This window comes from Salvia hispanica, chromosome 4 (assembly GCF_029641045.1).
Source record: "Salvia hispanica isolate PSC_SH4W2 chromosome 4, Shi_PSC_v1, whole genome shotgun sequence".
Taxonomy (NCBI): domain Eukaryota; kingdom Viridiplantae; phylum Streptophyta; class Magnoliopsida; order Lamiales; family Lamiaceae; genus Salvia; species Salvia hispanica.
Window position 1 is genome coordinate 57,375,394 of NC_142695.1, and position 13,628 is coordinate 57,389,021.

Below are 13,628 nucleotides of genomic sequence, written 5' to 3' on the forward strand. Positions count from 1 at the left end.
TATAAAATTTTTAGTATGATCAAAGTTTTAGTCAACTTCATAATATTCAATCACAAGCAATTATAACAGCCGAACGAAGGCTAAATAGAATAGCTCTTATTTTTACATCATGATTAATATTATGTGTGTACTTCTTCAATTCAGCTGAATATTATATTAAATAACAAAAATTAATAGTTTTAATCAATATTTATAGTGTCCATGAATTAATAGTTTAATTAAAAATTTTATTGATATTTAAAAATCAAAATTTAAAATTTAATTTTATAAAATTAAATATAATATTGAAATAAAAAAACAAAGTGAAGGATGACAAAATGGAAGAAGAATGATAATTTGAAATAATATCAAATTTAGAACATAACTGAAATAATATCATATTTAAAATGTTAAAAGTGTAAAAAGACCAAATTGCCCAAAACCCTCAAAACCCCCCAAAAGGGCATTTTCGTACAAAAGAAAAAGCCAAAAGGACCAATTTCGAGATAAACCCTTAGTCCAGGGACTACTGGCGATATTTTTAAAGTCCAGGGACTATGGGCGAGATAAACCCATAGTCTAGGAACCATTTTTGTGGTTCACTCTATTTTATTAACAACTTATATATCATTACACTATATTAATAATAATATGAAGCTCATTCTTCACTAGCATTATTTACACTATCATTTATCCCTTACTTTACCAATTATATATTAAAACTCGTATTAAACTAAATATTTATACTTTTCAGAGACACGGAGGGAATAGATATTTTTTTTTTAGTATGTTTTTCGAATATATACCACATATATTTAATCTTGTACTCTATTTTGTATTTATTCCACTCTCTCAAAATAGTTTACTTTTCCTTTTAAAGTCTTGTTTCCTGAGATTCCACTTTTATATTGGATAATTATATTATCAAAGAATACAGTACGGGGTATACCATTTCCAATAGAAACTACTACTTTCGTTTCATACCAATGGAAGCATTTCTTTTTAGCATGGTGATTAAAAAAGAAGTTTGTAATGTATTAAATAAAAAGAATAAAATAGGAGAGGGGTAAAAGTAGAGAGAATAAAGTAAAAGAGAGGGAAAAATAAGTGAAAAGAAATACTCCCTCCGTCCACAAACAATAGATCTATTGTTGTTCGGTACGGATTTTAATGTAGAATTGGTAAAGTAAGAGAGAGGAGGAGAAAAAGTAGGTAAAGTAAGAGAGATAGGGAGAAAAAGTGAATAAAGTATGAGAGAGAGAAGAAAAAGTGGGAAAAGTATGAGAGATAAACTTTTCATTTTTAGAAAGTGATCTATTTTTTGTGGACGTTCCAAAATGGCAAAAGTGATATATTTTTTGTGGACGGAGGGAGTATGTTGTATTACTCCACTACTATGGAACGTACCAAAATGAAAAAAATGACTCCACTACTATGGATAAAGACCAGCAAATTGCTGTCCGAGTTTTTCAGATTTTTTTTTTTGCCACGTGGCAACTTATTATTCGTTCACGTGTACAAATGATTGGCTAGGAATGGTGGTATGGTGTTATTTTAAGGGGTGGTGGCACCCTAACATGCCCCTATCTATATAAATGGATACAATAAGCATAATAAATTGGTGATCTGCCATCTACCCGTATAAAAAAAATAAAGACTTTTAATTCGTGAGAGTTGACTCAAGTCTTTGGTGATCAGTGATCACTTTTTCTAATTGCTTTACTATCTGTCTTTTTCGTTGATTTCGAACCCAATTCTTACGCCTCTATTACACTGTCTAATCATTCATTATGTCCAAATTTCATGTTTACGCCTCTATTTAAAGCGTTGGAGTTGATACAATGGATTATCCCACAAAAATAATTCATTTCCATCCATCACTAAAGAAAGTATGATTTCCAATAAAAGAATAGCGATCAAATTTGTTTTTGTTGTTCTTTCCTGTTTGCTTGTTTCAGGATATGCAAAAGTGAGATGCATAGAGAGTGAGAGGGAAGCTCTTCTAACATTCAAGAATGGCCTCATCGATAAGGATGGTTTTCTCTCGTCATGGCGAGGCAACGAATGCTGCAAATGGCACGGTGGTGAGTGTAGCAACACCACTGGCCATGTTATCACCCTCCAGATTTATGGTGAATTGCAAGGTGATGAGGTTCGTTCTTCATTGCTTGAGTTGCATCATTTAAACTCTCTTTTCCTTTCTTGGATCTATATTGGAGGCATTCCTATACCGGAATTCATTGGTTCCATGAAACAATTACAACACTTGATCTTAGCAGTTGTGGATTTTCTGGGAGCATTCCTCCTCAATTAGGGAACCTTACCAACCTACGCACACTTGACCTCAGTTGGAATGATTTCGGAGGCATTCCTTTCCCAGAATTCATTGGCTCCATGAAACAATTACAACACTTGTCTCTTAGCGGTTGTAACTTTTCTGGAAGCATTCCTCCCCAGTTAGGGAACCTTACCAACCTACGCTCACTTGACCTCAGTGGGAATTATTTTGGAAGCATTCCTCCTCAATTAGGGAACCTTACCAACCTACGCACACTTGACCTCAGGGTGAATGATTTTGGAGGCATTCCAATCCCAGAATTCATTGGCTCCATGAAACAATTACAACACTTGTCTCTTAGAGGTTGTAACTTTTTTGGAAGCATTCCTCCCCAGTTAGGGAACCTTACCAACCTACGCACACTTGACCTCAGTTGGAATGATTTCGGAGGCATTCCCATCCCGGAATTCATTGGCTCCATGAAACAATTACAAGACTTGTCTCTTAGCGTTTGTAACTTTTCTGGAAGCATTCCTCCTCAGTTTGGGAACCTTACAAACCTACGCACACTCGATCTCTCGCAAAATTCTTTGAGTTCCATATCTCCTTTCATGTTTGGTTCCGTATTTGGATCACTCGAAACATTGCACTTGTCTGATATATTCACTGGTTTAATGCCAAGCCTGAGAGTGTTTCCTTCATTGATAGAACTAGACCTTTCAGAAAATAACTTTACAGGCTCTGTTCCTCTAAGTATTGGCCAACTCTCCAAGCTTCAACTTCTAGATCTTTCTCATAATTCTTTGGAAGGTATAGTTCCTCCAAGTATTGGCCAACTCTCCGAGCTTCAGTTTCTAGATCTTTCTTATAATTCGTTGAAAGGTTTAATCTCTGAATCCCATTTCATAAAGCTTAACAAGTTATATAGACTTGATTTATCCTTCAATCCGCTATTTATGTTGGATAACGCCCCTGATTGGAGTCCTCCTTTTCAGTTGAATTATATAAATTTAGCCAGGTGCAATGTGGGCCAATTTCCAAAATGGATTCACACTCAGATGAATTTGTTTCACCTTGATCTCAGTCGTGCCAATATAACAGATGAAGCCCCAATATGGTTGTGGAATATGTCTTCTTCATTACATTACTTATATCTTTACGAGAATCAAATAAGTGGTACAGTTCCAATTATCTCATCCATGTCCATTTGGTGTATGGATCTTAGTTACAATCAATTCTCGGGTCGTATACCACCATTTCCTGTCAATGCTTCTGTTGTTTTATTGAGTGGAAATATGTTCTCTGGTTCAATTTCATCTATTTGCAAAACTCACCAAAAGAACCTTAACTATCTTGACCTCTCCAGTAATCAGTTGGAAGGGGAGGTTCCCAACTGCTGGGAGAATATGCCCAACTTGGAGATCCTTAATTTGCCTAACAATAACTTTTCGGGTGAAATTCCTTTCTCTTTGGGCGGTTTACCAGATCTTAGTACACTACGAATGCATGGTAATAATTTATGTGGTGAATTGCCTAATAGTTTGAGACTTTCCCAAAGATTGAGATTCATTGATGTTGAAGGAAACAAGTTGACAGGAGAGATCCCATTTTGGATTGGCCAGCTGTATGAATTGTTCTTTCTAAACCTCCGTGGAAATAAATTGCACGGAAGTATTCCTTCCGAGATATGCAATCTTACTAATATTCAAGTTCTGGATTTGTCTATAAACAATCTATCTTGGATAATACCTGATTGCTTCAACAATTTTACTGACTTTTCGAGGGAGGAAGATGCCCGTCAATCTGAATATCCTTTAGGTCCAATAATATTTGTTGGCTTTCAGCCCATATATCTTGCACCTCATATTGAGCGCTTTGGATATTCATCATTACATTGGAAAGGTAAGGAACGTGAGTATTGGGAAAATATCTTGTTTCTCAAACTCATTGATTTTTCGAGCAATAGATTGACCGGAAACATTCCCAAATCATTTTCCACTATGAGAGGATTGATATCCTTGAATTTGTCAAGAAATAGTTTGACCGGACATATAATTCCAGATATTGGTAATATGCATATGCTAGATTCTCTTGATCTATCTCATAACCAACTCTTAGGAAAGATACCTACAAGTTTGGCAGAAATACACACTCTTGGTTTTCTTGATCTGTCGAACAACAATTTGTCTGGAAAAATCCCAACGGGTATTCAACTGCAGGGCTTCAATGCATCGTTTTATGCTGATAATGACGGACTATGTGGCAACCCTCTGCCAATTTGCCCCGAAGATTCCTTGAGGCCATCTACCACTAATTCAAGGGAAAACATGAATGAGAAAGACAACATCTTCTCATTTAAGCAAGAAGTTGGCATATCAATGGGCTTTGGTTTTATCTTTGGATTTTGGGGAGTTATTGGTTCATTCATACTGAAGAAATCATGGCGAATTGCATTCTTCAACTTTTTCGATGCTGCTGGAGATTGGTTCTACGTCACGATTGCTGTGTTTGTATCCAAATGGAGACGAAGCTGACACATGCAGGTAATATCAACTACATTTTTTGAGCTTAAATACAGTTTTCGGTTAATTTTTGCTAAAAACATAAAATTTACTCCAACTTTCACATTACTTTTACAATATTACAATCGAGATTCAATCCTTGGATTCATAACATCCCTATTATTTTCAGCGGTGAAAGTTGAAACTGCGCGCATTGGTGTTCAATTAAGGTGAATGAAGCTCATGACCGGTGATCTTTCGAAGTTAATGTAGTAATTTTGTTGTTTTTATCATCTCTCTTTTTGTGTGAATTATGTCAATCTTTTGTCACCTTATTTCAGTTATTTTTCCTTTGGTTTGTTAACTTTATTTTGGTGTGTATGTGTTTCCTTCTATAAACGAGTGATTATGTTTGTGTTTTTGCATTTTTAGCACTTTGTTTGCATTGGAGGAAAATGTTATGCATATGCACTATATTCTATCTAAAGATTATAATTACAGTGTTTAATCTAGGTCTAATATAGAGTTTCTGATATTTTATACACAAATAAACAACATTGTGAAATATGTATGCCCATCCATATGCCACCACTCCTAAATTCAATAGATTTGAGGAACTCAATAGATTTGATGCATAGAACTCATCAAAGGGAGTTGATCTGTGTTATAAACTTGTAACAATCAGATACTAAATAGATTACTATCATGGGATAGCAAAGGATCGACTATTTTGCGAAAACAGGGTTGCTTTGATGGTGACAATAGTGACATCAAGTCCGGGAGGAAAGCGTGTAACTTCATCAGCCTGTGTTTGTATTCCAGCTAAAGAGTTACCTTGTATGGCTAAGGCCTTTTTTACCTATGCTTAGTAGACCCTTGTGTATGCCCGTGTTAAGTTGCAGTTGATCCATACGCGACTCCCTAGTATTGGACTAGTCAGCAGCTGCTTCTCGGGTATGCCCGAGCATGATCTGTAATTCTCTTTCTTGTTAATTAAATTTATTTGTTCATAAAAAAATTAAAACTCAAAGAAGAACAATCCTTTGAAGAGCCCCCAAAATCATTTGATACCATCCTAAATTCTTTATTTTACGAGGAGCTATTTATAGGACTCATGCGAACTCTAAACTAAGAAAATAAATCAACTTTAAAATGTTGTGAATGTGGCTCTGTTACGGAGCTTTGATTTGAGGTTCTCTTATTCTTGTATTCTCTATTCTTATCTTATTTACATGACATGCAGATAAAATGTTGTGAATGTGGCTCTGTTACTAAGTTTCAAAGTGAAGTATATGTCTTTCCAATAGCCATTGATGGTTGTGTTGATCTTTTACAAACATTGGAAAAAGATACACACTCATTGCTATCTCAATATAACTGTCTTCGTTGCAAGAATATACAAACTTTCGAGATTCAACACGCTTCACCTATCATCAAATTTGTCCTGAAACGGTTTGGTCCACATGGTAAGAAACCCGAGCATGTTGTGTTTCCCCTTCCTTTCATCTATTTGTGAAACACACCATGATCAGCTTGGGACTCTTCGCCTCTCCAATAATCTGTTGGAAGGACAGGTTCCCAACTGCTGGGAGAAAATGCCCAAATTGTTCTCCCTCAATTTGGCTAACAACAAGTTTTCAGGTGAAATACCCAGCTCTTTGGTCGAGTTACAAAACCTTCGTGCCCTACAGATGCATGGTAATAATTTATCCGGCGAATTGCCTTATAGTTTGAGACATTGCCAAAAATTGAGTATCTTTGATGTTGGAGGGAACAAGTTAACAGGAGAGATCCCCACTTGGATTGGCCAGTTGCATAACATGATAATTCTAAATCTTCGTGGAAATAAATTGCATGGCAGTATTCCTTTCCAGATATGCAATCTTACAAATATTCAAATTTCTTGTCTAGTGAGTATGAGTATATCCAAAATCCAGAATTTTATGAAAATCTTTTTGGTCCAATGGTCCATTTGAATCAAAATAAGCACCATGGATATTCATCATTTCAATGGAAAGGCAAGGAATTAGAATATTGGAATAACATCGACGAGCTCAAACTCATTGATTTTTCAAGCAATAGATTGACCGGAAACATTCCACTATGAGGGGATTAATATCCTTGAATCTATCAAGAAATAGTTTGACAGGATATATAATTCCAGATATTGGTAATATGGAGGTGCTAGATGCTCTTGATCTATCTCACAACCAACTCTCTGGCAAGATACCTATAAGTTTGGCAGGAATACACACTCTTGGTTTTCTCGATTTGTCGAACAACAGTTTGTCTGGAAAAATTCCAACCAGTACTCAACTTCAGAGCTTCAGTGCTTCGTATTATGCAGGTAATGATGGACTATGTGGCGACCCTCTACCAAAGTGCCCCGGAGATATCTTGAGGTCATCCACCACTAATTCGAAGGGAAACATGAATGAGAAAGACAGTGTCTTCTCATTTATGCAAGAAGTTGGGATATCAATGGGCTTTGGTTTTATCTTTGGATTTTGGGGAGTTATTGGTACATTCATATGGAAGAAATCATGGAGAATTGCATTCTTCAACTTGTTGGATGTTGTTGGAGATTGGTTCTATGTCAGGATTACTGTGTCTGTATCCAGATGGAGAAGAAATTGAAATGCAATACAGGTAATATCAATTACATTTCATTTACTCCAATTTGTTATATTCACATTACTTTAAAATATTGCAATCAAGATTTTATTTTTTAGATTTATAACATTCCCAATTTTTTCAGGTGTGACACTACTCGCTTTAGAGATGAAACAAGGTGAACAAACTCGGAGCTGGTGATCTTATTTCTAAGTTATTGTAATTTTAATGTTTTAGTGTTTTTACTTTCCTATGTAAACTGTATGTTGGTATGTATTTGTTTTTTCTAGGCATGGATGTTTGTGTTTTTGTACTTTCACTCACTCTGTTTTCATAGTAGGAAAATGCTATGCTTATGCAATATTTTTCTCTAAACTATAAATAGCCAACAATATATACCCTGGGTGTTTAAGAAATTGGACTTTCTTAATAATTTTTCTTTTACTAGTCGAGTCTAACTAAAAAAAATATTAATTCTTTGATGAACGTACTAGTGAATTCTTCATTTTACTAATGAGAAAATCATGTACAATTTTTAAATTCTACCAACATATTGAATTTGTTAATCATGGTCAAACAAAAACTATTTAAAAAATTCGGTTTTGAAAATAAAAACATGTTACTCCCAATGTGTTATGTATTTTGAATAACAAAATTAATGTAGTAATGAATAATAATTAAAATGTCAAACGTAATGGGCCTAAACTGATATTGTCGAAACAAAGTCCACCAAGGGAGGTTGATCAACTTTAGCTGGGCTTAAAATGGGCCGAAAATTAATGTCTTTTAATCATTTTTATTTCGACGATTTGAGTAAGTAATATTAGGGATGTGAATTCAACCCGAAACCCGTGAGCCGACCCGAACAACCCGGTAATATGAGCGGGTTAGGACAGTAATTTTATTACCCGAATACAAAACGGGCTAAACGGGTTGGCCCGAATGGGTTGGCGGGTTAAACGGGTTGGCCCGAACGGGTTGTGGGTTGGCCTGATGGGTTGTGAGTTTTAATTATAAAATATTAAGTTTTAGGGGTTTTTTATATTTTTGAATCCTCAATCTTCATTCTACACAATCATTAGTCTTATTCCATCTTCATTCTATACTTTTCCACTCGATCCCACAATATCTGCTTTCAAGTTCCATCTCAAGTCATTATTGCACCGTCTCATCATCTGCCACTAGTGTCTTACCACCACCAAATTCAATCAAGACATTAAGAACTAACCCATCTAAATCATAATATATTTATCATTTTAATAATGATTCATGTAAGATATGATTTTTAATTTTCATAAAGAATTAGTTACGAACAATGCCACAATAATGACACGACACAAGCTTTAATTTATATTGTAGTTGATCGAGATGAAAGGCTTCTTTTCAAGTATTATTAAAGAAAACTATGAAAATTTGAAGTTATATGATTCCAAACTAAAAAGAAAAAAGTATTTAAAATTTAAAATCATTTTATAGAAGAAAATTTTGATACAAGAGATTATTTTTAAAAGCTTTTAGGCCCGAATAGCCCGATGGGTTAGCCCAAAACCCGACGGGTTAGGGTCAGGGTTGAAAATTTATGACCCGAAAAATCAATAACCTGAATGGCCCGTATCCAAATAGCCCGGCAACCCGAATGGGCTGGCCCGAACCCGAACGGGTTAGCCCGATTGACATCCCTAGTAAGTATACTATTATTCACTAACTAAAATGACACAAATTGGGTGACCTATATCTCTGAATTATTAGGTGAAATTAGAGGAGTGTTGTACTAATCCAACAATTTATTGTATATTTTTTTTCAAAAAATAATACTCCTAAAATAGTAAAATTTGTAATAACATATGACACGATACAAACAACTAGGAAAAAAATCATAAAAATAAAATTTTATGAGTTTGTAATATCGTCAAACATAACTTTGCTAATTTGTAATTTTTCTTTGATTTTCAAGTTCTTACGCGAAATTATATTATTTATGAATCAGTCAAACTTATCTGAGTTTTTTGTATTTGATTTTTGAATACAAGATATATTTTTATCTTTTATTTTTTATTTATTGGAGAATTTATTATCTTCGTATATAATCACTACGAATTGTCTGTCAATTTATTATGTACAATATTTTAATGATGATTTAGTCAACCTTCGCTTTAATATTGTGTCTTTTTTCCATTGATTTGAACGCAATTCTTACGTTAAATTTTGTTTATATCTTGGAAGAAGTGCCCAATTTACGAAATAGTTTTCGTACAAACAAATCTAAACGTAACAATTGCGTTTGAAATTAGTGAAAAGAAAAGACACATAGTCAAGCGAAAATTGACTAAATTAGTATCTGTAAAAATGCATTAAAGTAATAGTTGTCCCATATCACTACTCTATGCTGGAAAATTATTTCATCTTTTAAAACACCGACCCAATTTCTACGCTATGCTATCATGAATTATTTGGTGTCTGATAGTACAAGTTTTAAGATTGAGATAAATTTGGTACGTAGAAAAGAATCGGATATACTACCTTTGTCCCTGAAAATTTGATACATATTACCATTTCGGTCCGTCCCTGAAAATTTGATACACTTTACTTTTACCATTTTTGGTAGTGGACCTCATATTCCACTAACTCATTCCTACTCACATTTTATTATAAAACTAATACTTTAAAAGTAGGATCCACATCCCACCAACTTTTTCAACTCACTTTCCATTACATTTCTTAAAATCCGTGTCGGGTCAAAGTGTAGCAAATTTTGGGGGACGGAGGTAGTAATTGATACTATAAAAATAAAATTTCATAAGATTTTTTTGGAGAATTATTTAAACAAAGAATATAACAATAAGTAATTATTTTATAATTTTTCGCTTCGACCAAAATAATGAATATGGTTCGTTCAATTTTTCATTTCATTGATGTAAAAATCATATTGTACAATCTTCATGCATGTACAGTTAAATTTCCACATTAAATTGATGGAAGAATATCTTTGTACATAATCACGAATTATGTTTCAATTTATAATGTACATATTTTTAGTGATAATAATTTAGTCAACCTTCGCTTTACTATGTGTAGTTTTTCTTCTCTGATTTGGAACGCAATCCTTACGTTCAAATTTTTTATATGTTGAAAAAAGAAATCGTAATATAAAAGCTCGGACCTCTTTTTACGTTATACTATATCTTATCATGAATTATATCTTAAAAATTTATTTTTATATGATTTGTGATTATAACTTAGTCAAGTGTCACTTTCTTGTTTTGTGTTTCAAGTTGAATGTGAAATTGTTGAGGTATGTTGGATTTCAATTTATAGATTTTGCCTATTTAAACTGTTAATCTTGAGGTACTTGAGTATCTTACAAAATACAATTCACTTCAATACATGAGTCAAGAGAGTATGATTTTTGAAAAAAGAATAGCAATCAAATTTGTTCTCGTTGTTCTTTCTTGTGTTTTTGTTTCAGGAGATGCAGAAGTGAGATGCATCGAGAGTGAGAGAGAAGCTCTTCTCAACTTTAAGAATGGCCTTATTGACAAGTCTGGTCATCTCTCGTCGTGGCGAAGCAACGAATGCTGTGCATGGCATGGTATTGAGTGCAGCAACACCACTGGCCATGTCATCGCCCTCAAATGTGATAATTTTGGATTGCAAGGTGAGTTTCGTTCTTCATTGGTGGAGTTGCATCATTTAAATTCTCTTGAACTTAGTGGAATTGATTTTGGAGGCATTCCAATCCCGGAATTCATTGGTTCCATGAAACAGTTGCAACACTTGTCTCTTTATGATTCTAATTTTTCTGGGGTTGTTCCTCAACAGTTAGGAAACCTTACCAATCTACGCTCACTTGCACTCGGTTGGAATAGTTTTGAGACTGTCCCTCCAGAGTTAGGGAACCTTACCAATCTACGGTCACTTGACCTTAGTGAGAATTATCTGAGGATCGTTCCTCCCCAATTGTGGAACCTTACCAACCTACGCTCACTTGATCTTAGTTTCAATAGTTTGGTGATCGTCCCTCCTCAATTGGGGAACCTTACAAACCTACGCTTACTTAACCTTAGTGCAAATGATTTTGGAGGCACTTCAATCCCAGAATTCATTGGTTCCATGAAACAATTGCAACACTTGTCTCTTCAGTATTCTAATTTTTCTGGGGTTATTCCTCCACAGTTTGGAAACCTTACCAATCTACGCTCACTTGATCTCTCGTTTAACTCTTTGACTTCAATGTCTCTTTCTATACATGGTTTTGTGTTGGAATCACTCCAAATACTAAACTTGTCTGGAAATCAATTCAATGGATCGATCCCAGACCTGAGACCATTTCCTTCGTTGACAGACTTGGACCTCTCCGAAAACAACTTTACAGGTCCCATTCCTCTGAGTCTTGGCCAACTCTCTGAGCTTAAACTTCTTGATCTTACTCATAATTCTTTGGAAGGTTTAGTGTCTGAATCCCACTTCATAAAGCTTGACAAGTTAACTGAACTGCATTTATCCTTCAATCCATTATTGCACTTGGATATTGCCCCTGATTGGACTCCTTTTCAGTTGAGTAGAATATATTTAGCTGAGTGCGACGTGGGTCCATATTTTCCAAAATGGATACGATCTCAGAGGAATTTGTCATCCCTTGATCTCACTAGTGCCAATATAAGAGATGAAGTCCCCATATGGTTGTGGAATACGTCTTCCTTATTAGATTTCCTATTTATCTCAGACAATCAAATAAGTGGTACGATTCCGAATCTCTCATCCACCTCCATCTTGTATATGGATCTAAGTTACAATCAATTCTCAGGTCCTATACCATTATTTCCTGCAACTACTTATGAGATTCAGTTGAGTGGAAATATGTTTTCCGGTTCAATTTCATCTATTTGTGAAACACACCACGATCAGCTTGAGACACTTCGCCTCTCCAATAATCTGTTGGAAGGACAGGTTCCCAACTGCTGGGAGAAAATGCCGGAATTGTACTCCATCAATTTGGCTAACAACAAATTTTCAGGTGAAATACCTGGCTCTTTGGTCGAGTTACAAAACCTTCGTGCCCTACAGATGCATGGTAATAATCTATCTGGTGAGTTGCCTTATAGTTTGAGACATTGCCATAGATTGATTATCATTGATGTTGGTGGGAACAAGTTAACAGGAGAGGTCCCAACTTGGATTGGCCAGTTGCATAACATGCTAATTCTAAATCTTCGAGGAAATAAATTGCATGGCAGTATTCCTTACCAGATATGCAATCTTACATTTATTCAAATTCTGGATTTATCGATAAATAACTTTTCTTCGATAATACCCGATTGCTTCAACAATTTTACAGTCTTGTCTAGTAAATATATCCAAAATCCAGATTTTGATGAATATCTTTTTGGTCTAGTAGACCTTATGAATGAAAATAAGCACAGCGGATATTCATCATTTCAATGGAAAGGCAAGGAATCTGAATATTGGAATAACGTTGAACGGCTCAAACTCATTGATTTTTCGAGCAATAGATTGACCGGAAACATTCCCAAATCGTTTTCCACTATGAGGGGATTAATATCCTTGAATCTATCTAGAAATAGTTTGACAGGATACATAATTCTAGATATTGGTAATATGGAGGTGTTAGATGCTTTTGATCTATCTCACAACCAACTCTCTGGCAAGATACCTACAAGTTTAGCAAAGATAAACACTCTTGGTTTTCTTGATTTGTCGAACAACGATTTGTCTGGAAAAATTCCAACGGGCACTCAACTTCAGAGCTTCAATGCATCAGCTTATGCCGGTAATGATGGACTATGTGGCGACCCTCTACCAAAGTGCCCCGAAGATATCTTGAGGCCATCCACCACTAATTCGAAGGGAAACATGAATGAGAAAGACAACGTCTTCTCATTTATGCAAGAAGTTGGCATATCGATGGGTTTTGGTTTTATCTTTGGATTTTGGGGAGTTATTGGTTCATTCATATGGAAGAAATCATGGAGAATTGCATTCTTCAACTTGTTGGATGCTGTTGGAGATTGGTTCTACGTCAGGATTGTTGTGTTTGTATCCAAATGGAGAAGAAATTGAAATGCAATACAGGTAATATCAACTACATTTCATTTACCCGAATTTGTTATATTCACATTACTTTAAAATATTGCAACCAAGATTTTATTTTTTAGATTTATAACATTCCCAATTTTTTTCAGCGGTGACACTACTCGCTTTAGTGATGAATCAAGGTGAACAAACTCGGAGCTGGTGAT

At 34.9% G+C, this 13,628-nt stretch overlaps 2 protein-coding genes and 1 pseudogene across 3 annotated transcripts; all 3 read left to right on the forward strand.

The window, feature by feature from the left end:
* Positions 1-1,831: 1,831 nt before the first annotated feature.
* On the forward strand, positions 1,832-5,873 carry LOC148929645 (receptor-like protein EIX1; annotated as a pseudogene). The gene is made up of 2 exons (XR_016128694.1): positions 1,832-4,800; positions 4,949-5,873. The product of XR_016128694.1 is annotated as a receptor-like protein EIX1 (transcript).
* Positions 5,874-6,933: 1,060 nt separating this feature from the next.
* On the forward strand, positions 6,934-7,395 carry LOC125195521 (receptor-like protein EIX2). The gene has a single exon (XM_048093660.1). It carries the CDS (start codon positions 6,934-6,936, stop codon positions 7,393-7,395), a length of 462 nt encoding a protein of 153 aa, XP_047949617.1.
* A 3,358-nt stretch (positions 7,396-10,753) lies between these two features.
* On the forward strand, positions 10,754-13,485 carry LOC148929646 (receptor-like protein EIX2). The gene has a single exon (XM_089056090.1). The coding sequence runs from the start codon at positions 10,756-10,758 to the stop codon at positions 13,447-13,449; it is 2,694 nt and encodes an 897-aa protein (XP_088912216.1). The 5' UTR covers positions 10,754-10,755; the 3' UTR covers positions 13,450-13,485.
* The last annotated feature ends 143 nt before the right edge of the window (positions 13,486-13,628 follow it).